The sequence below is a fragment of the Engystomops pustulosus genome, chromosome 4 (genome assembly GCF_040894005.1).
Source record: "Engystomops pustulosus chromosome 4, aEngPut4.maternal, whole genome shotgun sequence".
Lineage (NCBI taxonomy): Eukaryota > Metazoa > Chordata > Amphibia > Anura > Leptodactylidae > Engystomops > Engystomops pustulosus.
In genome coordinates, this window is record NC_092414.1 from 175200567 (window position 1) to 175225205 (window position 24639).

At 39.8% G+C, this 24639-nt stretch overlaps 1 protein-coding gene across 2 annotated transcripts in view; it reads right to left on the reverse strand.

Moving 5' to 3' along the window:
* The window catches only part of ADAMTS17 (ADAM metallopeptidase with thrombospondin type 1 motif 17), a 145800-nt gene that overhangs the window by 72886 nt on the left and 48275 nt on the right, over nt 1–24639 (reverse strand). For both annotated transcript variants that reach the window (XM_072148604.1, XM_072148603.1), the window contains exons 8-9: nt 14152–14257; nt 1257–1397 (exon numbers count right to left, since the gene is read on the reverse strand). In XM_072148604.1, coding sequence (XP_072004705.1) covers nt 1257–1397; nt 14152–14257 — 247 coding nt within the window. The remainder of the gene's footprint in view (nt 1–1256; nt 1398–14151; nt 14258–24639) is intronic.

Below are 24639 nucleotides of genomic sequence, written 5' to 3' on the forward strand. Positions count from 1 at the left end.
GCTACAGAAAAAGGGCACTATAAAAGGGGGGTCTACTGAAAAAGGGGCAATATGAATGGAGCTACAGAAAAGGGAGCAGCTGCAAGAAAGGGGGCATGCAGTTTTCAAAGGAACATGATAAGGGGATTACCCTGGAAAAAGAAATTTAGGTGCAGCCAGTCCTTGGATACCAAAAGGGTGGGGACCACTGGTATAGTGGAAACACTATAAGCTCTAAAGTTAAAGGGTATTCTAGGTTCAGAAAATAAAGGCTGTTCTTTATGTAATGAAACAATATAAAAATTTCCAATACACACAAGGCACACAAATGGGGTGAGCACTGCCCATGGCAGTCTCAAATGAAAGACCGGCAAAGGTTGGCAAGTTCTCAGGTGATGAGGCATGGTAGATGCACTGCACTGTGAACGCAGAAGGATATGGGGCCATGAGATAGCCTCTATTTGTGAAGCTAGCTCACTGCCTCTGAACATGGTTGTGTGCAAAGGTAAAGTTGTATTCATGCTGGTATAAATTCACTTAAAACCAAAGGACAGTGATGGCCAACCTTTTAGAGATGAGGTGCCCAAACTACAACTAAGACCCACTATTTTACCATCAGGTGCCAACATGGCAATTTAAACGGTAACTAATTGATCCCTGTTCTTCCACAACATTAAGTTGTTTCGGTCCCCTGAGGACACCAATACAATTTAAAGAACAAGGGCAAAATTAGACATCATTATAGCTTTTCTCCAGGTTCTGGAAGAATCATTGGGCCAGCAAGAGGAAGATAATCTGGTCCTGTTTATACCTTCTCACTTTTCCTGCAGTTCCAATCTGTCAAGGATGTGTCACCTTAAATAAACATTGAGAGCAGCATCTGAAGATGTCCGGGTTAGATTCTAGTCCTGTCTGGTGAACTCTGTCCTGGGGTGACAACCTGGGTGCCCACTGAAAGGGCTCCCAGTGCCACCCGTGCCATAGGTTTGCCATCACTGCCATAGGACTTGGTGGTTGTATAAACAAAATATTTCAAAAGTAGGAAGAAAAAAGCCCTTCCTCATCTTCAGTTGTTTATAGTTTGATATGTTTTAGGTGTACATTTTGGCCTTGTGGAATCAGGAAGGGCTTTTCTCTTCCTACTTTTGAAATATTTTGTTTATACAAGCACCAAGTCCTATGGTTTTAAGTGAATTTATACCAGCATGAATACAACTTTACCCAATAATTTATGATGACCCAAAAGAGCAGGTCACTTCACATAATGATAAACTTACTTCAGAAAGTTCTCCAGCTCCTCACGACTGCAGGTTGACCATGAGAGGTCACTTGGGCTCCGACCTTTAATCCACTCCCCGGACATTATATGTGAACGCCCAGCACAGGATGGGTGATCATCGTCATGACTCATACCCATGCTAAAGACGAAAACAAGACATTTATAGTCAAAAAGTAATGTGCAATAATAATATAACAAATGCACCAAAAATATGTAACTGCGTCAGCCTAGAACTGACTAGTGTAACCGTGGACTTTTTCTTACTTTTAGAAACTTTTGCTAAATCTGCCTCAATCTGTCGAATTTATCAGTTTTTGATATTGTCATATCCTGCATGGTCAGTGAGGATCTCATTAAATAATTCCCATGTGTCAACTGGAATGAACCTCTGCAATTGTGACATGGAGTGAGTAGATTTCAGGATTATCTAAAGATTTTCTTAAAAAGCATGCAAAAATGAGTCCCAATCTATGTTATGTGTTTGTTCAGGTTCCTTGTGTCTTATATTACACTCTGTATAAAAATCACAAAACATGGATCGTGACAACTATGCAATAATAGGAGACATCTGGAAGTGGGCAAATACTTTTTCACAGCACTATAAAATTCTGACCTCACAGGTGGATTAGTCACTGACAAAACTTTTACAATTCCCTAAATATAAAAACAGAACAATTCATTCTATGCCCCCAATTCAACTCAACTTCAAGGTGCTTAGGCTCCGTTAGTACAGCTTAATGGCCTACATTTAGACAGCGTGTTCTTGCATGTACACATAAAGGAACATTTAGCAAATAGAGATGTCCTTGCACTCAAGCCAAACCATGTCAAGTGCCATGTCTAGACGTGAGAAGAAGTAGAAGAGGGAGTTTTCCAACAAAAATTAATCTTAAATTAAAGGGGTTGGCTACTATCACTAAACTTTACCAAACTAAGTAGAAGACCCTAAAAGGATCATCTATTTAGTACTTACTGTGGTAAAGTTTGTGTAAAGACGACAGAACTTGGGATTTGCGGTGAGGTCATTTATCCCGCTGACCTCTGGCAGATGGAGGAGACTGTGCAGTTATTGCTGTCTGCATACCCCCCTCCGTCATAACCACTCCTATAGCAGCGTTTGGAAGGGTTTGTCAAGGTGATCAGGTAATCAGTCTTTGGATCTCTTGCGAGAAAATTTAGTATTCAGGGCAGAGATCATAAAAGATGGATTTCAGGTGTACACCAAGGACAAAGTGTGTCAGAGATGTCAAAAGATGTTTTGTCACAGACAAACTGTGATCAAGGGGGGGGGGATATGTTCAGAAAGTGTCTCAACTGCAGAACACAACAGTTTATCCCAAAGGAAGTCCACAAGATCCCTTAAGGCTTGGGCAGTCAGCCAGTCTCCATTTCCCTAATTTCTCCATTGTCTAAAGACACGGTCATCACATCCAGGGGAAAATTGTGGGGAAAAGTGGGATGTCCCACAATAGGTGAAAGGGGCATTTGGGCTAGTAGTGGACAGCAGTGAAGAGTGAACAATGAAGATGGTGGAAATAAGCTTAGTCAACAGCAACCATGGAATTAAGATAAGGGACTGCTCCAGTCGGGCTTATGGTTTAGTGTTAACACCAGTCATGTACTCTGGATAGATGGGCTGTCAAGTGGTCATTTTTAATATCGGTGAAGTCTTTTTTTGGCTTAGGAATAACTGCAATGTTCATCACAGGGGACCACTGTTCCAACCAGCAGTGCATTAAATGCCCACAGCCAGTGAGGTTCAAGTGTGTCTGAGAATTTTTGTGTTGTAAGTGAGAGAAAATACATCCATACATAAGGCGTGCCAAGTGAAATTTTAGGTCTGTAAAAAGGTTAGAAGTATGTCCTTTTGGCATATGTTTAGGTGAACTTCATCCGGATAATGTAGTTCCAAAAACAACATTCATCACAACTACACACAAATGCAATTTGATAAACAGAAATAGAACTTTAGGTGGTGCAAATGGTGTGACTGCATGATGGAGCCTAAAACATCACATGAGTAGTATCAATTAAGTATTACAGACCCTGTTCCATGTACCATTTTCCAGGCTTTAATACAGATTTATGCATATGCAAATGCATGCATGGCATATATTTGGCAGGAAACTTTAATTAAGCTCTGCCAACTAAATAACCCAACTCTACTTAAAAGCAGAATGCAATGTTTTCCAAGCCCCATTAATGCTCTGTTCACAAATTTTAATTTTTACATTTAGCTTTCGATTCTTAAAACAAAAATGACTCCATTAATTTACTGCCAATTTAGCATGTTTTCATAGTAAGAATCCAATACAACGTCTTATTCACCTTGCAGATACCAGGTGGGCACAAGCCATCCGGTGAGTGACCAGTGTAGCTCCTCTCTTTCAGGAATGCTATCAATAAAAACTCTCATAAAACGGTGACACTGACTTTGCTGGTTTTACAACACAAGATGTGGATCGCTAATACAGACAACGAGCATATTTTCCTGGCCTTGCATAGTAGAATATCCTTGCTCTGCTTTTGCAACATTATAAAATATGGATTTTCTGGCTCAGTTTCCAGTCTCCGACCATCTGGAAAGATGTGGATATTTTACTGAGCAATGTGGAGGATGAATGACTATGACCCTTGCGTTAAGAACGGTTAACTTATTCCCACAATTCAGGCTTCCTTCTCCCAGAGCGGGTGGATATTTTGGTCAATCTATTTCAGGGGTATCGGGTTCACTCTGCGACTTTACATAGGCTAAATTGAACATTGTGGATTATTTGGTTGCACTATAAATTGGTCATGGTGCCAGGTGCCTTGTTCCTAAAGCACCAAGACATGGTCCTCTCCAGTTTCAGATTTTTCAAACAATAAAATAAGTTAAAAATCTCCTGGAAGGTAATGTTTATAAGAAAAGCTTTTGGCTTTTCCAGCTAATATAGTATAATTCCCAACATGCATTTGTTGGTATAAAATTTTTTCATTGACAAAATCTCCCAAACATCTGAATACGAATTTTAGGCATTAATAAATTTAGTAATCCAATACTCGGTGGACACAATAATTTAAACAGCTCAAATGTATTATTCTCCTAAAAAAATATGAAGTTTTTGGACCTTGCTTAGCAAAGTTCCAGTACACATTGCAAAATGGATAAGCCTCGAGTACCTAAACAGACTGCCCTTTATATGGCCACTCATATAATAAGTACCCTCATAAACAACTTTATGAGAAAATCCAATGAACCGTGCAAAGAAAAACAACAGACACATGTTGAGCATGTATACTGTTCATACATGTCATGGGATATAAGAAGTCTTTTTATTATACAAAGATATGCCGCAATACAGTGGGTACACATCTTCCTAGAGAATATACAAAGATCTAGCTGTACTGTATGCAATCTTACAAAAAATGTAACTCACATGATGCTCTTTTACATCCCATATCACTGAGCACAGTAGGGATGGGCAAGTTGTAATGACGATTCTGATTCAGGTCCGAAAAATTGGTGAAAGCTCCGGATTTTTAACAGTGTTAAAGAGAACCTGCCATTTAAATGAACCCACCCAAAAAGAATTCTTCTATAACCTCTTAACGACTTGGCCTTTTTTAGTTTTTTCACTTCCATTTTTCACTCCCCACCTTCAAAAATATATAACTTTTTTATTTTTCCACATAAAGAGCTCTGTTATGGCTTATTTTCTGCGTAACAAATTGCACTTCGCAGTGATGGTATTTAATGTTCCATGGTGCGTACTGGGAAGCGGGAAAAAAAATTCCAAATGCAGTGAAAATGGTGAAAAAACACATTTGCGACATTTTCTTGTGGGCTTGAATTTTACAGCTTTCACTGTGCGCCCCAAATGACATGTCTATTTTATTCTTTGGGTTGCTACGATTATGTGGATACCAAATTTGTATAGGTTTTATAATGTTTTCATACATTTAAAAAAAATTAAAACCTCCTGTACAAATTTTTTTTTTTTATTTTGTCATCTTCTGGCGCCAATAACTTTTTCATACTTTGGTGTACAGAGCTGTGGGTGGTGTCATTTTTTGCGACTTTTGATGGCGTTTTCATTGCTATCATTTTTAGGACTGTGCGACCTTTTGATCACTTTTTATAAATTTTTTTATATTTTCCAAAATGGCAAAAAAAATTTTGACTTTGGACGCTATTTTCCGTTACGGGGTTAAACGCAGTGAAAAGCTGTTATTATATTTTGATATATCGGGCATTTTCAGACGCGGCAATACCTAATGTGTTTATGATTTTTACTGTTTATTAATATTAATATCAGTTCTAGGGAAAGGGGGGTGATTTTAATTTTTAGGTTTTTTTATTATAATTTTTTTTTTTTAACTTTTTTTAACTTTTACTATTTTTCAGACTCCCTAGGGTACTTTAACCCTAGGTTGTCTGATCGATCCTACCATATACTGCCATACTGCAGTATGGCAGTATATGGGGATTTTACTCCTCATTCATTACAATGTGCCTCCGTGAGACCCGAAGCTGTCATGGCAACGGATCACCGCTCCCTGTGACGTCATCGGGGAGCGATGATCCGCGGCAAGCTCCGTTATTAAAGGGAAACTGTCACCACATTTTCACAACTGCAGCTAATGACAGGTTCCCATAGAACCCTATTAACTAAATGCCACCATTCCTTTAGCTAAAAATTGTTTCCCTTACATTCCCATAAATCAACTTTATGTTATATTACCCCCCCCCATGTCTTTTCTCAGCATGTCATGTGATCAGGGTCATCTAAGCTCGTTAGCAAATAAGATTTGCAACATCTACCCCATGTATATATCTGATCACATGAAATCACATCATGTCTCCATGGTCTACTGATCCTTCCCATGCCTCTATGGAGGCATGTGATCAGATACATAGGGTAGACTTTGCAAATCTTTTTGGGTAATGGACTTAGATGACATCAACCTGGCCACATGATATGAATTGGTCAATGTTGTAGCAGAGTTCTCTCTGTCAGTATTACACACAATACTGTCCTAGCAGTAAGTCCCATCATCAATCAGGAACAAGAAGGAAGGGCAATGCAAGTAAAATTAAATATACAGGACACATCAGGTGATTTGCATTGAAGTTTACAAATTGATTTTTTAACATTGCAGCCATGGAAAGGAATCATTCAGGGATATGAATATAGATTTTAACCCCTTCCCGACGCGGGAATGCTGCCGGAGGCTTCAGAAAGATGGCGCCCCATGGGCAGCATTCCCGCGTCGGGAAGGGGTTAAAATCTATATTCATATCCCTGAATGATTCCTTTCCATGGCTGCAATGTTAAAAAATCAATTTGTAAACTTCAATGCAAATCACCTGATGTGTCCTGTATATTTAATTTTACTTGCATTGCCCTTCCTTCTTGTTCCTGATTGATGATGGGACTTACTGCTAGGACAGTATTGTGTGTAATACTGACAGAGAGAACTCTGCTACAACATTGACCAATTCATATCATGTGGCCAGGTTGATGTCATCTAAGTCCATTACCCAAAAAGATTTGCAAAGTCTACCCTATGTATCTGATCACATGCCTCCATAGAGGCATGGGAAGGATCAGTAGACCATGGAGACATGATGTGATTTCATGTGATCAGATATATACATGGGGTAGATGTTGCAAATCTTATTTGCTAACGAGCTTAGATGACCCTGATCACATGACATGCTGAGAAAAGACATGGGGGGGGGGTAATATAACATAAAGTTGATTTATGGGAATGTAAGGGAAACAATTTTTAGCTAAAGGAATGGTGGCATTTAGTTAATAGGGTTCTATGGGAACCTGTCATTAGCTGCAGTTGTGAAAATGTGGTGACAGTTTCCCTTTAATAACGGAGCTTGTTCCACTAGTTCATGGAAAGTTCTCATTTTCATATACAGACGTAGATTGCAAGATCCAGGGCATAACGGAAAAAGTAAGGGCCAACAAACCAAGATGAGACAAAACCAGTGAGAAATTACGAGGCAACCATAGAGTTTAGGACTGTAGAGAGATGGGACAAAATAAGGGGGAGGCAACATTAATTGTTGGGGGTATGGAGAGATAAACACATGGGTTAAAGAGAAATGGGGTATAGAGAGAGAAGAAGACAATATACAGAAATTGGGGGGTTTACAATAAGAGGCGGGAACCAAGAGATATGTGGACATACCATACATAGAAACATCAAGATTAAAATCAAGCATTGCCTTTTTGCTCAAGTTTTTAATTTTAACCAAAATAGCTGAGCCCTAGAGCACAATTGATAAATGTTTTGGAGACATTTTAAAATAGCACAAGTATACAATTGAAAAACTTGGCTGATGGACAGTCACCTGCCCTCTATTTGATCTTTCTAAACACTCATCCAGCACGTGACAACAGTCTTCCAGGCAATTATGTGGTCAAAAGGAATTTCTATATGAGTATATTTCACTGAACTATAATTTCTACTATTTTTAGCCTTTCGGTTGAGCGCCATGTTCTGAAACACGATCCTGGATTCCCTTGAATCTATTATTGTTGGCAGCTTTGCCCTTACAAGTGATTTGAAATATTAAAAGTCTCTTCCCTATCCGGAGCCTCTTGGGTTTTTGGAAAACATACTTTTAGATGGAGATCAGACAATGCTTAGCTGGCAACATGTATATAACAGAAGAGTGTGCATCTTGTACCAAGTATGTACAGAAATAACAGATACATAGCTGTTTAGATTTTCTATTTCTGGGACTGAAATGAAGAGGGTGTTAAAAGGATAGAGGTCATCTAGTAATCAAAAATGGCACAATTCTATAGAAATTGTATAAATAAAAAATTATGAATTCGAGCCAATTACCACAACTTTATTTTGGGCTTTATTTTGGGGTTTGCCTAGGTGTGACTACAGACAGATCTACTTTTCAGGTTTACTTTTACATCTGGAGCTCCTACAAATGCAATACTCTTTGCTAAAATCTGGAATCTAGTCTAATAAACAATGTCAGACAATAGCTGTTATATAAAGATGTACAATGGATTTCAGAACAGCAAGCACTTAGCAAACTCCAGAACCAGCAGGGGGTACTGAGGGATGTTGGCTCAAGAACCTACTTGATTTTGAAATACAACAACAGGTTGTAAATCAGTTATGAAGACCTGTAAAACATATCAAAAAGTTTATCTAAGACTGAAGAGCAGAGATACACAACTACTTTTCATAATGGCTTTCCATTTTTTGATGAAGGGTCAAGAAAAATAGTGGGGGTTATACCAGTATTACCACATATGACCACTGGTGGCAGCTCTCACATGGTTGACCATCTACACTAGAGTGTTTTAAATTCTTGAAAGGTTTTCCAGAAACGGTTTTGTAACCCCATTTACCCTACATTCATGAGTTCAAAAGATGTGTTTTTAGTTGCATTTATGAACAAACACATACAAAACACAATAAAAAAACAGCTTAATAAGGATGGAGGCAAAAAGATCTGGAAAAACTGAGAAAGCAGAAATTGTTTTCCCATGTCCTCAGCTGCTTTCCAAGTGTCCTGAAGGTCACCGTATAAAACCAGTGACTGTCTAATAGCAGGAAAGAAACCCTGCTGTGCAGGGAAAAGCTACAGTGGGTCCGCTTTCCCTTGAAAAAAAGTATTTACTTAGGTTGGTCTAGTGAACATGTTTCAAGGGGACGAATTATATTTCCTCTGGGTTTGAGCTACAAATTTCATTAAAGTTTTGTATAGTGTAAAACATTTATAGAAATCTGCTACAAACTCCAGCTTTTTATGCGTGATAATTGGAAGCCTTAGGCCAGTTTTTATTGGAATCCCAATGGTTGTACTCAAATATCTGGTCACAAAACCGTTTGCAAGGATCGGAAAAGGAAAACTATGCTTCTAGTGTTAAATTAAGGGGGTTGTCAGGCCTCCAGCACTCCCGTTGTCCCGTGACACTGCCTCTGAGTGCCAAGCAGCTGTTTGTTTACAGAGGCAGGCGGTCCCATCAATGGTGGATCTTCATATAAGAGTACGGGTGGGCTTGAGCCCCTCAAAAGCCAAAGGCACTGGGTGCCTGTCTGTATGAAGATCCACCATTAATGGGAGCACCTCCCTACATGAAGATCCGCAATCAATCTTCAAAAATGAAATCTATACTCACCTTCCGGCTTGTTCTTCCCGGCCCTGTGGCTCTGTCTTCTCCTCTTCCTGCCTGGTGCCTTACTATGATGTGGCAGTGTCGCGGCCGCATGACTCTTTACCTCTACTGCATTTGCGCGGACAGTGTCTGGCTAAAATGGTAACTCCTCATCAGAAGGAGCTGTGTTTTCCCATCTCCGCCCTATTCCTAACTTTTTGGTCACTATGGTAATAATTCTTCAATGTTCTACTGTGAGGATAGGCCAGGAATGTTTATGCCACACAGAACCTTTTTAAGGTTTTGCTGAGGAACCTCATAAATGGTGCCAAGTCTTCTTTGCCAAGATAATAACTATTCATATTCTATGTGGTTTCTGTATGTAAGTTCATTTCAATGTCACAGTCTATTTCTTAGTCCTGATAACTGCATTATTGATCCTGCAATAAAGTTTAGTTTCAAAATATAGTTAATGAACCTAATGTTCCTCCAATAAATTATCTAATTCTATAATTATATCACCCCTAAGCTTGGTACATGATCATCCTGGCCACATCCAATTGCTACTGGATCTATAGACAGATTAATGTTTTCTACATAAAAATAGTAAAAGTCGGTAATGTGGTCAGCAAGCACTATACAGATAACAAGACCAGAAGAGTCTTCAGGATGAATTTATCAGGCCTGCAAAAAAGGTAATATTTCACAATATTTAGCATTTTCATGACACTCACTCCATTTATAAAAGATGGAAGATTTACAGGAGGTCCCCTACTTAAGGACACCTGACTTACAGATGACCCCTAGTTAAAGACGGACCCCTCTGTCCCCTGTGACCTCCGGTGAAGCTCTCTGGATGCTTTACTTTAATCCCAGGCTGCAATGATCAGATGTAAGGTGTCTATAATGAAGCTTTATTGATAATCCTACATAACAATAGGATTAGTTTGAGGCAATAAATTGTGTTGACAGAATTCCTTCAGATTTGCACCAAATTTAGCAGTTTTTGGCCCAGATTTATTAGAGCCCCTGTGCCAGTTTTCTGTCGGACTTTGCATGCTCCTTTATGTGCAAACTGCTTGCACAAGTATTGAAGAAGTGTCAGCAACACATTTGTGTTGCAACGGCACTATACCCTGCAATGTACCTGCACTAAACCCAAAATTCAGCAAGGAGTGTTCTGGTGCACAGTCGGACTGTGTGCCATATGTAGCATGCAGATGTGTGTTGCACACCCTATTTAAAGATGCACCAAAAAAAGCAGTGCAGGGAACGCCAAATTCATGAAGAACATGCACCACAATTCATGAATCTGGCGTCCTTTGCACACTACTGCATATAGTGCAGTTTGCAGTGTCGGCCTATAGCTTTAATTCATCTTCAAGTCAATTCAGTCTTTAGTAAAACTGACTTAGAAAAGAATCATGATAATAAATTCTTCCCATGTTTTTTTCTATACCTAAGATTTTTATCCAAATCCATCTATCTAACGCATATGAGAATCATATGAGAAGAAAAAGAGAGGCAATGAAGAAGGGATTACAAGAAGGTGTTTAAATCAAGAACTGATGGTAGATGGAAGGAATAGGTAAAAATAATAACACAAAGGTTCAAAGCCACGAAGGGGATATCAAGGTAGATACACAAATGGGATATAGTGTAAAAGAATAGTCATAGGAACTGAGCCACAAAAAACAAAAACGTTTTTTAAAAAACAGATGATAGCACAAGTCTCTGTGGATGGACATCATTCTGTTAATTTGATATCGATCCAATTGGCATAAGGTTTTTTTCTTTTTTTACCTTCCTCTGGATCAACACTCTATGACTTATCGGCTGGACTTGATGATTGACCTGCATCTATTTTTGGAGGTATATGATCATATAATTTGGGCAATATCTAGGTTTGCTTCATGAGTTCATACCATTGGGCTTATATTTATCCAAGCTTCTAGAAACTCACGGTGCTTTAATGTTTGTACTGTTTGGCATAATTTGGCCAATGCCTTACAGTCACTTTTTATAGTGCAAAACTGAAATGCTTACATATAAAGATATTTATACCTTCACAGTAAATAAGGGTGACTTATGTATTTGTAGGTTCCAATCCCCAAGACCGAGCTTTTCCTGCAAAGTCAGTCATAACCACAGTAATTAACTCTATTAGTAACATCACAGCAGACTCCAGGTAAATGGTGAGGCTTAAATATAATTATACCTCTTCATATTCACCATCGAACAAACTAAAAATTGAGCAATGGTCAAACGTGATCTCAATAAAACCTCAGTATTTAAAGGTAGACATGTACGTGCAGAACAATACACTCAGTCAAGTTTGTTTAGTGACTGTAATTTATCCTCAGATGTGCACTGGTTAATACATCCAATATATTCTCCGGAAATATCTTTTCAACACTCACCTATGGTCAATGAAAACATAGCATAAGGCAACAGTATACTTAACAAATGCCTTGTACAATGAGTTGCTGAAATGTGCTGTCACACTATGTAATCTGAGATGTTATTGTAAGTGAACACAAATCATCTATTGCACATTTGGAAAAACATAAGGCATAAAGGTAAGAGATTATTATGATTTAAAGGGACGCTGCGGAGGGTCAGGGTCAGCAGAAGATTTTGTAGAAGTAAATAAAGTACTATCCCGTATGCCCACCAGTGTTCCTTTCATATGAAGTGCTCAATGGCACTTGCAGACCTATGATCTTGTGGATCAGAGTGGTCAGATCCCTAGTACATATGCATAGGTTATAAGTGTACACAGTGAAGAAACACCCTTAAAAGGCATTGTACCAACTATATAAGTTTTCCCCTATTCACAAGGTAGGGGATAACAAGCTGCTGGGACACCCAGCGATCATGAGAATGGGACCCACATCAAGGTCAATGACTAAAAAGCTGTTTAATTATTTTCATATAATTTACATGCATTGTAGGGTGTTTTTGCAGACCTATGTAATGGAGTGGCAGGTTGAGAATATCTATGGCAGTGTTGAAGGTGAAAATAGAAAACGCAAGTTTTCTGACACTGCCATACAACTGAATGGAGTGGCAAGTCCCCATTATCCGGATTGTGGGTCCCTATTATCCGGATTGCTGGGAATCCTGTCCTTGTGATCGGTGGGGTCCTAGCAGTTGGACACCATGATAAGCGTGTTATCCCCTATACCAGTGATGGCGAACCTTTTAGAGATAGAGTGCCCAAAATGAGACCCAAAACACACTAGCTTTTCCCAAAGTACCAACACAGCAATTTAGGCAGTAACAAACTTATTGCTACCAGAATCTTTGAGCTCCAATCTGACCCTGTCTACACCTTCTCACTCTTTGGACAGGACAAGCAGCACAGGATAGGTCACTTTAAAATATCAGGGCACTACTTGGACTGCCTGAGACTGCAGGAAGATGCCATGTCTGGCAAACTCTGTGCCTGGGTGACAGCCTGTGTGCCCACAGAGATGCCTTCGAGTGCCATCTCTGGCACCAGTGCCATAGGTTCGCCATCACTGCCCTATACACTTTAAGTAATCTAAAAGGACTTCTGATGATTGTTCATCCTCCCCCCAACACACACAAACCACTTTTGAAGCGTTGTTCCAATTTAACTTGATTTTATGTTACCAGAAATGTGTTAGCAATAGAAATATTAGGAAAATTCAGTTTGTGTCTCCCCTACATCCTGCCATATGTAAACATTGCAGCCACGTGTTATCCTTCACACCGCGACACTGTATGCAATGATGTGTGACTAATAGATACAGTATGTGACATACAACATAGGCTGCTAAGCTGCTCATTATAATTTTTTCAAGGATTTTAGAGCTGGCTAAAATATCCATGACATTTTTCAAGACTGGGTGAAAAAATGAAAACAAAAAAAGTTTTTGAAACTTTATTTTGAAGCACAACGAACGCGAGAATAGCACAAGCGCAGTCCATCAAAACCAGCTGACTTTGTAAAAGTAAGCAAATGATTTCTGCCATAAAATATAATTGTTTTATTAAAAGCAAATCTCATACACACACACAAAATCGAATATTTCATAAGCGTTACCATCGCTAACTTGAAAGAACCGCTGCCGCTGCTATTTAGGTGGCTGGATGGTATCCAATAAACTAAGTACAGGCTCACACTGAGCATTCACAAATTACAAGCACACAAATTCAAAGGAGCCACAAGAGGCCACGTACTCATATTTGACCAAGTCAAATCCATTATTACATACAAATGCCTTTTCCCATGGAAGTTAATTGCTCATACTAATTATAAGCCGGCCTGATGTACACTACTTAATAAGAGATCTGTAGGAAACCCTTTAAAATTCAAAAGGTTTTCCAGACTTTAATCACTGAGCAAAACCTCCTATTAGTCTTCAATTCTTTAGACGTTTGAAGTGCAAGCTTGCAAAATGTACTCCTCCTGGATCCTTGGAATACCCCAAAACTTATTCCCACCAATGTAGATAAGTAGGTTTATTAATAAGGCGATTTATTATAAGAGCTCCCCCTAGTGTCAGAGATGGATTATTCAGCAATCAGTAGGGCAGGAAGGGTAGTTTGGAAAAGTCTCTTATAGAATGATATAGCATGGAAGGACAGTCACCGTAATGAGCCAAAGTCATGTCATAAGGCTTCTTAAAAGTCTGTCATTAATTTGCATATTAATTTCCCAAAACTAAAAAGATCTATGTATAGGAACATATTCAGTCAAACCATAGGGTAAGATTTACTTAAAAGATATCTTACTTGTGACCAAGCTCATGCGCAATAGTAAAGGCCAGGTTGAGACCATTATCCTCTGCCAGGACGCACTTGCGTTTAGGGCTGCACGCTCCTCCAAGGTAAGCAATTCCTACAGGCAAGATGGAAGACAATTAGTTCTGATACTGTACATGAACATGGATACATATGCTACAGGTTGAACCCCCTGGTTACATTTATGTAGCTTGCAAATATCTATACACATGCTATAGAACTAGTATATGCCACAGATTTTAAACAAGTAAATGCACATTGTTTCAGAAAAAGTGAGCATAGAAAAGTTAATTTGAAGGGAACCTGTCAGCACGAAACCAGCTGCTTCTTTAAAACTCAAAGGGGAGGGGCAGTTCAAACGTGAGTAGCAGTTAATATACCTAGTTTACTCCTTCCTCCTGAATTCTGTCGCTCTCTTACCATCCCTCAGCCGCTCCGCTACTCCCTGTCTGCACTTTTCCTTGTGCCGAAAGCTACAGCTCACCGCACAAGCACGAGAATTGCTTGTGGCGATAAGTTGACGCAAGCAGGGGGTGGGGAGCAGGGAAAAGGGTGGGGATCAGTGGTGAGGCTGAGGGAGGGACAGAATGGAGTAGAAATTTAAGAATAAGCTTAAACTCAAGTTTAAACTTCAACCCTTTCCCCCATCCCTAAGTATTTTAAAGAAGATGCTTGCAGGGAGCCAGGTGAAATAAACAATTATAAAGCAGAACAAAGATACATTTCCAATTAACAAACAATTGCCAATTGGAACCTGTCATTATTGTAAATTGACCTTCTTGATGACAAGCTCCCTTTAAAGAAAAAAAACTTGATACTGTTCCTATTCTCGTTATATTCAGCAATCTCCATCAATTCCACAGAGATATACACTCACCGGCCACTTTATTAGGTACACCTGTCCAACTGCTCGTTAACACTTAATTTCTAATCAGCCAATCACATGGCGGCAACTCAGTGCATTTAGGCATGTAGACATGGTCAAGACAATCTCCTGCAGTTCAAACCGAGCATCAGTATGGGGAAGAAAGGTGATTTGAGGCCTTTGAACGTGGCATGGTTGTTGGTGCCAGAAGGGCTGGTCTGAGTATTTCAGAAACTGCTGATCTACTGGGATTTTCACGCACAACCATCTCTAGGGTTTACAGAGAATGATCCGAAAAAGAAAAAACATCCAGTGAGCGGCAGTTCTGTGGGCGGAAATGCCTTGTTGATGCCAAAGGTCAGAGCAGAATGGGCAGACTGGTTCGAACTTTGAGGCAGATGGGCTACAGCAGCAGAAGACCACACCGGGTGCCACTCCTTTCAGCTAAGAACAGGAAACTGAGGCTACACTTTGCACAAGCTCATCGAAATTGGACAGTAGAAGATTGGAAAAACGTTGCCTGGTCTGATGAGTCTCGATTTCTGCTGCGACATTCGGATGGTAAGGTCAGAATTTGGCGTCAACAACATGAAAGCATGGATCCATCCTGCCTTGTATCAACGGTTCAGGCTGGTGGTGGTGGTGTCATGGTGTGGGGAATATTTTCTTGGCACTCTTTGGGCCCCTTGGTACCAATTGAGCATCGTTGCAACGCCACAGCCTACCTGAGTATTGTTGCTGATCATGTCCATCCCTTTATGACCACAATGTACCCAACATCTGATGGCTACTTTCAGCAGGATAATGCGCCGTGTCATAAAGCTGGAATCATCTCAGACTGGTTTCTTGAACATGACAATGAGTTCACTGTACTCAAATGGCCTCCACAGTCACCAGATCTCAATACAATAGAGCATCTTTGGGATGTGGTGGAACGGGAGATTCGCATCATGGATGTGCAGCCGACAAATCTGCGGCAACTGTGTGATGCCATCATGTCAATATGGACCAAAATCTCTGAGGAATGCTTCTAGCACCTTGTTGAATCTATGCCACGAAGAATTGAGGCAGTTCTGAAGGCAAAAGGGGGTCCAACCCGTTACTAGCATGGTGTACCTAATAAAGTGGCCGGTGAGTGTAGAGCAACAATGGCACATTCAAGATTAACACTTTAAACGGGGGATGCAAGACCCCTATTCTCATGACCATTGGTTAGTGACTGATGGCTGGATGAATAGATAGATTGATAGATACTACTTCTTATTGATTTATATTCAGATAGACACAAAGATACAGGTGATTGATAGATAGATAGAAACATTATTTAGTCTGCTGTGACTATCAGATCAAATCTATAATCTGATAATATCGTCACTATTATACTTCCCCCTCCACGCCTCACCCACTGCAGACAGAGACAGCTTCAATTACATTAATGTTGGCGGATCCCATAAGGGTGATTATTTCATTACCCTATGACTAACAAACAAGTGATTTGCTGTCATGTTTTAGTGCCGCACTCTATTTCTGGACTGTATTAATCATTACAAACACACAGATTTATGGAGCCAGGATAAGGATAATTTCTATCATGTCTATTCTTAGTTTTGGTAGCGTTCCACATCTGCTTTATTTTGGTGACCGGACTGCGCCGAGGTTAATGTCCTTAAAGAGTAAATGAGTCCACGTAACAAACTGAGCAACTTAAATAAACGTAAAATCCGTACGACGAAAACTGCAAGCTTGCACATTACAGAGACACAGCTACCGGTAGCATTGCTTCATTCAGAGAGATTTATAGATAGGCAGTGAGTGACAGACCTGTATACACTTGTTATCCGGGTTACACTGAGTTCCCACTCCTGATGGGTTACCCCAGGACAAGGCTGAAATAAAAAACTGTGGTGGAATTTCATTGCTTGAATGGAAAATGTGATAGGATCTCCTCATATAAACTATTTATTTTCAGTACTGCAAGTGAATTCAGATAAAACATCTGTGACTTGCTCTTGGTATGTCATTGAGACGTTATAAGGTCATCACTGCAGAACTAATGGTATAGAATAGGCCAGGGGTGTAACTAGGAGAGGTTGGGCCCCATAGAAGACTTCTGAATAAGGCCCCTTCAAAATTATACATATTTGTGCACTAACACACATATCACACACATACACTGTTAGGTTTCATGCACACAACCTTCGGGGCGATGTATGTACGGCTGCATAGACGGCGATGTCACATGGGCTTGGTGCAGTTCCAAGTTCTACAGCCGTGCAGCTACTATTTTCTATGGAGAGGGGCGGGGGCGAGCAGCACCTACCTCCTCCTCTCCCGTGGGCCGACGTGTGCCCACCCGCTCACGGCACAGTTGGCACACGTTTGTGTGCATGGGGCCTTACACTCCTACATACACAATTATGCATGCATTCGTATACATATTTATACACTAATAAATATAGTATATACACATGTAATACACACTGTAAGCCGATGGCCTCGTAATATACTAGAGGAGATGTACATCTAACCCTGATTGCTCAGATTGGGCGAGATGATGGAAATACAGAATGTCTGTTCCTCTAATAACTAGGTTTGCTGAGAATTATTTATGTGCCGTGCACTGGGCTGGATTTTTTAGGAAATGGTAGGTAGTCTGATACCTACTTATTTACTATTACCAACCCTTCCAGTCCACACCTTGTGGACACTCCTGAGGAGGTGTGTGGGATTATCTTCTTTGGCGACGATTAAAAAGTTTGCTAGAAGAGCAGAAAATGGCAGAGCTTGGATTTCTGTTTAGTTACAGCCCAGGAGGCAGGTGTTATTGCATATATGGGCTTCCCCTGGAGGCATGCCATTGAAGGCTAGAGAAAGCGCCCGTTTGACGCAAAACGGCCCGTCGTCTGTGGTGGTCTCCCTGTCAGTATTCTTTTCCCTCATGCTGCCCAGTAGTTTCTGACCACAAGGGGCAAGTAGACGCAGGATATGCTTTTGAGAGAATCCTAGTCATGCTGTCCCCCCACCCCAACATTTCTTATATGTGCTTCCAACTCAAGTGCGAACTGTGGAAGATGTGCAGCATGCTATGTATATAATGCAGCACATCCTCCATTCTTTTTTTTTTTTTTTTTCATATATATTTTATTGAAGTTTTCACAGAATAACAGATATAACGTCATACAAGCATTGGCCTGTTGGCCTTACATTTACATTCCTCACAACAAATGAACAATGCCAGAATATCTGCTTTGATATAGTACACATTAATCTTGCTAGATTTGTTGAACATTTGTATTAATCTCACTGTTTCCCCTATTAGGTCTATATGAAGAAGACCAAGGGTAGCAGGAGTGCTCACATATTTACTTGCTCACACGAATTGTCATCTTTTGATTATGACGAATATACCTTATAACAGTTAACAATAAACTTAAACATTTAACATTAACTCATGCCTAGAGTCTTATGTTATTGGCTGTCACTCTTTGAAGTATGGACTGTTTATCCATGAGTCCCATTGTGTTTGGAAGGATCTCAGTTTGTTGGTCTGGGTAGCTATGGCTTTTTCATAACCGCATGTAGTATTTGTGCTAGGGTTTCTCCTATACTGGGTGGGCTTAATTCTTTCCAGTGTCTTGTGAGGGACATTTTTTGTTGAAAGTAAGATGTGAGCGAAGATGGTTCTGTCTTTAGGGGGTAAAGCCTCCATTCTTAAGTGTGTCAGTTCAGGTGGCCATGCCCTCCGACACTGCAGGCCCCATAGCAACTGCTATGGCTCCTAAACCTGTAGTTACGCCTCTGGCACAGACTGAGGCGTAACTTTTCTTTTTATTTCTCTATAGTCTTCTGTTGTGCCATAGACAGCCAAAAACACTTTTGGTCCAGAATTATATATGAAGGCCTCATACACACAACCATGTACTGGCCGTGAGCTAGCCAGATTTTTTTGTGGCCAACGCACTGCCTCATTAGGCTCCACTGGGCCCGGCTTGTCTAATTCCTGCATCTTTGCAGCCTAGGCAGTCGTTTTCAATTTACATTGGCGGTGTGAGCGGTGTGCACCTGGTGATGTCAGACAGGCCACAAACAGGATTTTACGTTCCTCCTTTTGGGGCCCTTTAAAATTGCAATCTTTCATGTGCATGAAGCTGAACACTAAGATGATATAATTATATTATGGCTACATTTCCCTAGAGTCTGACCTATCGGATGTCAGTACATAGTACTAGATATTTAGAGGTAAAGCCTGAGCTTCAGTGATCACATGGTGACAGTCTTTGCCAATGCCAAAATCCCAGGAAAACACTAATTTCATCTTTTGTGCCACTAGAAGACTTAAACTCTCAGATTCTAATAGGCTTCCATAGCTAGCAGGAGCGGAAGCCATTTTAAGGCCTCCCCATAATTTTTCAAAAAAAAAAAAAACACTATGGGGGAGATTTATCAGAAGTATCTCAAACAAAAACTGTGTGGCCACCAATCAGAGCTCATTTTTCATTTTTTAAACTTTTGTGGGAAAATTAAAGCTGAGCTCTGATTGGTGGCCATAAGCAACTACAACAGTTTTTCTCTCTGATAAATCTCCCCCACATACAGTCTCCATTACCCTCTGGTGTTGATTTTTGACACATTTTGACTGCTGCAGACAATCATTTGCTGCAAAGGTGATCTTTAAGAAGGTCAATTTTTTGACCTTACTGCAATATTCTGTCTACAGCTTCTATGAAGACCTTTGTGTTCATGGTAAACACTTCAAACTAGTTTTTTGTTGACCAATCCTGCAGTAATATCGTTCCAAATGTATATGAGTAAGTGAAATACTGGTGGAATGTAGTCCTCATAGGGGTAAATATGAAGTAAGTGCAAGGAGAATAGTGGTAACCGTATAAACACATCATGTAAAGGGACAGTAAAAAAGGTTCTCTTTGAAAAGTAACTAAACCTTTGAGTAGAAGTGAATAGAGTAGGTGATATTAGCAAACTTTGTGATAAACTTTAAGTTAAGCAGCTTCTCTGTGCCTTCTTTGTCCTGTAGTGAGCAGTGTATCTGAAACCCTATACACATAATAGAGATAAGGAAAGGAGTCTAAAGATGATCTCTTTCCATTTCTAGATAATATTTAATAATCAAGGAGATTATTCCGCTTTGTAAGGAATTGAGACTATTCAGAGAGGGTCTGTAAAGAGTTAATTCATTAGAAACGTTATCAGGTTCCTTTAACGCTGTCAGTGGATACAAGACAGAAAGATGATTTACACAAACTGCTTAAATAAGGGAGGAAAAAGGGAGGGCACAGGAACATATTTCTTTACTAACATATGGTACAATGTTACAATGTGTACAATGACCACATTTACACATGCTCTTTGGTTGGGGCTACACAGGTCCTATTGTGTTACCAAAGATCACTGCATTAACACCTTAAAGTGCAATTGTCAAGAGGAATGTGATTTTCCGGTGATGACGGGTCCCAATAGCTTATGCTATGCTGATTTTGAAAATGCCTTTGTCAACGTTCTGAACAATTTCAGTAGTTTCTATAAGTTTGTTTTATATTACCTGGCAGTCTGCCAGCAGTGTGTGGCAAGTCCTGAGGAGGAGGGGGGGGGGGGGGGCAGCTGCGGCCTGTGTGTGCCTGTATCAGTCACCTCTCCTCCACACTCATACAGCTTCTTTACCTCTCCCCAATTCCATTAAACAGGCAAAAGAGAATTCTGAAATTATTCAGAATGCTGATATTTTCAAACGCAGCATAGCATACGCTATTGGAACCTGGCAACAACTAAAAATGACATTCCTGGTGACAGGTTCCGACTTACATTTAAGCAATGAGGTACACTACAAGTCAAAGGTTGTTGTAACTTACCCAACTTTTTTTAGGGTAAGGGTTGCAATGTGATCCTGATCACTTACTGCAGTATGACAGGGTCTGACCAAACCTGCGGATGCTGCTATATTTGGGAATACAGAGGATGAAGGCAGGTGCTGAAGGTCCCTACACCCCATATAAGGACACTGAGAAGATCATTCACATTACATTTAGTATAAGCATCTACCCATCAACATGTGTTTATATCCATCACTGAACCACATTTAATTAAATCCTCCAAAATCACAGCATCATGGCCAACATATAATACATCTATCCAGATGCTGTTCGTATAAATAACTTTTGTGGGTAGAAACAGATCGTTTTCATCAGTTATAAAATAAGAACCTTAATTGTTTGTACAGAATGTCCTAATGACAAGTTTCAGGGTAAATCTAGAAGTAACTATAGTATCTTTATAGCAAAAGAATAACCACAGCCGCTACCAGATGTTACCAAACATTCAGTAACCTCATCCTGAATTGTACAGCACCGTGCCAAACCATGAGCAACAACTTAACAACAATCATTATGTTCTATTAATAATTTTCCCTTTGAGGAAAACAAAAAGGGCTGATACTAAATATGTACATTAACAAGGGTTCCATCTTCAGAAGTCCAGATGTTAATGTGCTATATTTTACATGAGCCTCTCAGTCACAGGCACTGACCCATATGGCGCTCTTACCAATGTGTTTCAATTTGATTTATTTTTGTAGTACAAGAGTTGGTCTAACTGTAATATCCATATTTAAAGGGAGCATATCAGCAAAAATTGACCTAATAAACAACAACCAGTATATTGTAAGCAGAACAACTTCCAGATCATGTTTCTTTCATGGCCCAGTGTAGTGGGATCATATAGAAAATTAACTTTAAAGTGAGATGTAAATTAGTTGTATTAAGTCATGGGGGCAGAAATGTCATATACTGATGTCAAGCTGTCCCCATCTCACAACATCTCCTCTGCTCAGCATGCTGCCCTCTTAGATGACGTCTCTCTCATGAACAAATTGGTGGTCCTAGACCACTCCGACTCTTCAAACATCCAACGTTTTTTTAATGCCACATAGAGTTAATGTGACATCATTAGAAGTATTTTGCCTCCAATGTAACCGAGTCCCAGTGCCTGCTCCCCTGTAGCCAAATCACAGTGCCTGCATCCCAGTAGCCACTAGTTTGCTTACCTCCTGACCCATTATTTCTTGCAGCAGCCCCTGCTGTATGGCATAACACTCAAGTTACAGGATAGTTGTGCTGTGCGAGAGTCATGTACTCAATGCCCACACGTGGGCCTTGTGTTTGACTTCTGCACCTAAGGGTTACATCAGCACATATCGGATTTGTTGCAGATTATTATGAGAAGTCTATCTTGTTAAACTTTGTTGTCATCCAGGTTTTTGCTGAATTCTTTCCCTAGTTATGCAATGATACATAACCCACTCCAATCATTACACATATTTAAGGAAAGTTTGAGACTCCATGTAATAACACCAGATAAAAAGAGCTGTTTAACAAAAGTACAGAACAACTAGTGGACTTCTCATGTTTTGATTATAGGAGAACACACTGTGTAATGTTCACAAGTACCCGAGATCACCTCTACAACCAGTGCGTTCTTCTAAGCCTCATTAGAACATAATTCAAGCAAATGTACCACGACTTTGACAAAGTCCAAAAAAATATGATATCATTAATCCCATGTCTAAAATCACTTTGTCAATATTTGGCTGGAATTTTACTAAGTCACACTGCACAAATATGGTTTTAATCTATTAAGATGTTTACCCAGAATCTGAATCACCGGTGAAGAATGGCTACAGACCTTTCTACTTGTCGCTGCGTTTTATTAGGTGTTTGGTTTAGACAGCAATTTATGGTAATGTAAAATTCCTAGAACCCGGAGGAATTCCTTCTTCATTTTTGAGACCGATATGATTCTTAGCACACTTGTCATTTTATTGAACTCTTGTGACTGACAACGAGCTTCAGGTATAGGAAGATTTATAGATAATCTGATGACCCCTGCAGGAACAGCTCCCCTCGGATGAGGTGATATCACTCCCTACGCATGTAGGAACCTATTTAGATTATGAAGGCCTGGAGCACTGAGGAGGAATCTCTTTTATGTCTTTGCTGTTAACTAGTAAAATAGATCATACGGAATTTATTTTGGCTCTGAAATGACTTTTTCTCTTTCTTAGGGAGAAATTTCACTTACAGGCATCCTCATTACATTAAATGAACTTTTCACTGTGGCTAATATGTAGATATCATGTCATAGTAAAATACATATCTAAGCTACTTCTACAGGGGAAGGTCATTTTAAGGATAATTCCCAGATCATGTTTCCTCTTTACTGCCAAGTACTGTGAACTGTCTCATAAATCCTAATTCTCATCTGGGTTCCCCATTTCAGCAGATTTCATACTAGAAGGATGCTTAACAAAATCATATCAGAGTATACTGAATATTGGGGATCTGATAGTAAAGAAATATGAATTCATGATACAAAACAATAGCGAATAGAACTTATACAACATTAGGTACTCTGTTTTCCCTTGGATCAATGCCTGAACATGGCGTGAATTTAGCCTTAGGGTGTGCTGACATGTGCGCCAGAGGCTCTTTCACAAATTTAATGCCAAAAACAACACAGTGACAATACACCTGCTATGTTGCATGGTTAATGTTAGCTCACATAGGAGCTCACCCAAGTCAAGATCAATTCAAATATTTACTGGCTGAATCGCCATTTATGTAATTAAAGGGATTTTCAATACTTACCCCGCTTAGATACTTCTGGTTTAGGACTCATCTAATGAGTGGTCTCATAATGGGGCATCACTTCCATTTTTACAGGTGTTTTGACCTGGTCAGAGCGAGGCGGTTGTTGGATGAAGGAGATTACATGAGAAACACCCGTCTGAACTTGTGCAGTGCACAGGCCTTGAGACCCAAAGTATAGGGTGGACAAATGATGAGTGGGGTAAGCATGTGTTCTAATTTTTTTTTTTTATTACTACGGTCCCCTTTGGGTTTTCCATATTTATGTCAAACCTCTTTAGTTATTTCATATAGTGTAAGCTATAGTCCAAGCAGGGCCCACACTCCTATTGTTTCATCTGACCATATCCCATCCTGGAATGCTTATTTGCATATTTCCCAGGAGCCTCTAGTGGAGAATCAATGGCTATAAGTCTCCAAACGCCTACAAGGTGGCCTTTGTTGGCAAAGTATTCGTAAGGAGAACTCTTATTTCCGGACCCGAGGCTTAGTACCAGGCATACTACCTAAAAGACATTGATATATTCCCTTATATTATAAACACTTGTTGCAAGGCCATATTTGGCAACCCCTTAATTTCCTCAAAGTTGAATATGCAAAAATACAGTAGTAACAAAATAAAATATAAGAGGTTCTGGCCATATTTAGCAAAACAACCTTTTTGGTATATCTTGCAATTCTTCTTACAGACATTGCTATAGCCTCAGATCAACAAAGGAATGTGTTAATTTATGATGGACAGATTGACACTTTTAATCTACTACATTTCTTAGGTGTCATCCACTTAATGTAGCCACCAGCTTGAAGAAACACTATAATTAACACCTAGGTAATGTTGTAGAACATCTGCACCAATAAAACAAGCTTCCGCCAGGATGAGGTCCAACACCTTCTACACACATTTCTTTCCTCTTACGTGTTATCTTTTCAAAGCCACCAAACAATTTTCTCTTAGCG